The sequence below is a fragment of the Quercus robur genome, chromosome 4 (assembly GCF_932294415.1).
Source record: "Quercus robur chromosome 4, dhQueRobu3.1, whole genome shotgun sequence".
NCBI classification, from domain to species: Eukaryota; Viridiplantae; Streptophyta; class Magnoliopsida; order Fagales; family Fagaceae; genus Quercus; species Quercus robur.
In genome coordinates, this window is record NC_065537.1 from 41,828,882 (window position 1) to 41,832,333 (window position 3,452).

At 46.0% G+C, this 3,452-nt stretch overlaps 1 protein-coding gene across 1 annotated transcript; it reads right to left on the reverse strand.

The window, feature by feature from the left end:
- Positions 1-1,459: 1,459 nt before the first annotated feature.
- Positions 1,460-2,305, reverse strand: LOC126721896 (uncharacterized). Its single transcript, XM_050424975.1, has 2 exons — positions 2,240-2,305; positions 1,460-2,158 (listed from the first exon to the last, which is right to left on the reverse strand). The coding sequence occupies exons 1-2, from the start codon at positions 2,303-2,305 to the stop codon at positions 1,460-1,462; spliced, it is 765 nt and encodes a 254-aa protein (XP_050280932.1).
- Between the last annotated feature and the right edge of the window lie 1,147 nt (positions 2,306-3,452).

Here is a 3,452-nt window from a genome sequence, read left to right on the forward strand (position 1 = left end):
AGTCCTGCATGGCTCCTCGGACCATATACTTAGGGGAAATTATTACTTATGCAACTTGTCCAAGTTTTAAACAGAACTTAAGTCCTGCATGGCTCCTCGGACCACAGACTTAGGGGAAATTATTACTTATGGCAACGATTCAAAGTTTTAAACAGAACCTAAGTCCTGCATGGCTCCAAGGACCACAGACTTAGGGGAAATTATTACTTATGGCAACGATTCAAGGTTTTAAACAGAATCTAAGTCTTGCCTGGCTCCTCGGACCACAGACTTAGGGGAAATTAATACTTATGCAACTTATCCAAGTTTTAAACAGAACCTAAATCCTGCATGGCTCCTCGGACCACAGACTTAGGGGAAATTATTACTTATGCAACTTATCCAAGTTTTAAACAGAACTTATGTCCTGCATGGCTCCTCGGACCACAGACTTAGGGGAAATTATTACTTATGGCAACGATTCAAAGTTTTAAACAGAACCTAAGTCCTGCATGGCTCCAAGGACCACAGTCTTAGGGGAAATTATTACTTATGGCAACGATTCAAAGTTTTAAACAAAACCTAAGTCCTGCATGGCTCCTCGGACCACAGACTTAGGAGAAATTATTACTTATGCAACTTATCAAACTTTTAAACAGAACCTAAGTCCTGCATGACTCCTTAGACCACAGACTTAGGGGAAATTATTACTTATGGCAACGATTCAAAGATTTAAACAGAACCTAAGTCCTGCATGGCTCCAAGGACCACAGACTTAGGGGAAATTATTACTTATGGCAACGATTCAAAGTTTTAAACAGAACCTAAATCCTGCATGGCTCCAAGGACCACAGACTTAGGGGAAATTATTACTTATGGCAACGATTCAAAGTTTTAAACAGAACTTAAATCCTGTATGGCTCCTTGGACCACAGACTTAGGTGAAATTATTTCTTATGCAACTTATCCAGGTTTTAAACAGAACCTAAGTCTTGCATGGCTTCTCGGACCACAGACTTAGGGGAAATTATTACTTATGCAACTTATCCAAGTTTTAAACAGAACTTAAGTCCTGCATGGCTCCTCGGACCACAGACTTAGGGAAGTTATTACTTATGCAACTTATCCAAGTTTTAAACAGAACCTAAGTCCTGCATGGCTCCTCGGACCACAAACTTAGGGGAAATTATTACTTAGAACTCTTGTGCAATTTCATGGTGCGTACGTAGTCTAGCATCATTGCAACCATTATGCAAATTTGCTGCACGACATCCTTCTTTCTCATTCGTTTATATTTATTTATATCGTTGCGAATGTTGAATAAAGGGATAGTATTAGTAAACATCCATAGAAAACGAAGAGAACATTCTATATTAATATTCCAAAGTCAATACAGAGAGAGGTCTTTACAAAAGAACAAAAACATGACAACTCTCATTCAAAACAAAACAAAAAAAAAAAAAAAAAAAAACCCTAAAAGCTAAGCCTCAACAGGAGGATCTTTTTTTTGCTCTGGCTGAGGAGGAGGAGCCTCGGTGATGGAGTCCTTGGCAAGATCCTTGGCTTTTTCAAGCAGAGGGATGGCATTAGGCACAGCCAAGCCCTGCTCAGAAGTTGCTTGGGCGCTATCAGGATTCTCTCGGATCTCTTGAGGATAGAAGACCTTCTCAGGCAATCTCAGCCCCGAATCTGCAGGAATTCTTGCAGCATCAAGGGCATGAGCCCATGAGATGCTGCAGTAGTCCCTACACACCTCGGGAATTTCCTCAGAGAGCCTGGCCTCCGTTTCTTGAATCCCGAGCTGATGAGCAACTTTCTTTTCAGCCTCTGCAGTCTCTCGGATCGGCTGAGCCTCTTCTTTAACCCGTCGTATCTCGTCCTCAGCTTTCTGCAGAGCGGCCTTAAGTTCCAGTACATTTTGCTTCTCAGTAGCAAGACTGGTCTCGGTTACGAACAACTTCTGGCGCTGGTCCTCCGCTTGGGTTTCAGCACTCTTCAGGCCAGCCTCCGCGCTCCGGCGCTGTTTCTCCGACTCTTTGAACTTCTCCGCAAGTTCAAGGTTCTCTTGCTTGAGGGACCCCACGGTCTTCTCCATCTTTTTCTGAGACTGGACTTCAGCTTCAGCCAAGTTGCGGTTGCTGCAACAGAACTCCTCAGCCACAAACACCTGCTGAGTGATCTGCCAACAAAACAAAACCAAAATTGTGTTAAAGTGCAACAATGTTTGATGACTTAATGAAAGGGTAGAAGAATGACTTACCATCGCAAGGTCCCTTTTAAGGGACAGAAAAAGCTCGGGCTGGGAGAATCGCTTGTAGGCCTCCATGTCCTGAGGAAGGAGCATTGGCTGCTCCAGGGCCTCAGTTATGTAACCTGCCCCGCCCCTGTTGTATTCTCGAACCGAGGCAGTATAGGGGATAGCGACCCCATCTAACTCCAGCTTCGGACTCCATACGCGTGGATTAATGCACACTTCAGCCCGATTCTCCTCATCTCGGCTCTCCACGGAGTTAGCCCTTTTACTCCTCTGCCCCCGAGTGGCTTTTTGCTGCTTGGCTGGGCGGGAGGCCACTTCACCTTCCTCAGGAACGTCAACCGGCCTTTTCTTTTTTAGGTCCGGGTTAACCTTGAGGCCAGGGTCGGAAGGAACTTAAGGGGCGGTAGGGGGAGGGCCCTGGGCCTGCGGCTTGGCAGGCGCTTTCGAAGATTGACCCTTTCCTCGGTTGGACATCAATTCTCGTAAAGTTTTTCCCTTGCCAGCCATGTTGTCTACTTCCTTGTCCGAAGAGTCGTCCGAGAAGGCTATAATAATCGGAGCGCCAGCCACAGAGTTTCGATCCTACTCTCCTCAGGGTCCGAGAGCTCAATTAAGGGGGCTTTATCAACCTCCTCTTCAAAATAAAACTCGTCTATTTCCTCCTTAAGGGAAAGACGAGATGATTCGGTCTCTCCTTCAGCTGGCGCAGTAGCTTCAAGGTTGTCTGGTGGAGGCAGTTGCACGGCCGGTGGAGGATCCCGAACTCCAGGTAGCACGACTGGCTTAAGATCTTCTCGGGCCAGAAACTTAGGCTTGGACACGTCAATCCTAGCCAACCTGGGACTACCAGCTGATGGCGTGGCCAATGGCTTGGAAAGCACGAGTTAGCGATCGATAGCCCAAAACCAAATGACACGTGCGTAGCTATCCATCCTCGGCAACGTAGATTTCTGACCTTAGAAGATAGTTCAGGGCCGAAATGTTCACGTGGCTCAGCCTGGGAGCAACCAAAGCTCTATCTGCAATACAGCCGAGAAGGAAATTAGAATTAAACTACAAAATTTATGACTCAAGCAAAAAAGAGAGTAAATCCGAGGAGTTAAGCCCCTTCCCTAAAGGATTGGTCCTAAAGGCGCCGCACCTGGATTTCCTGCCCGAGTTGGACAATGAAAACCATCTCTCCATTCTCCTGAGGCAATGAGGAAGTCATCCTTCA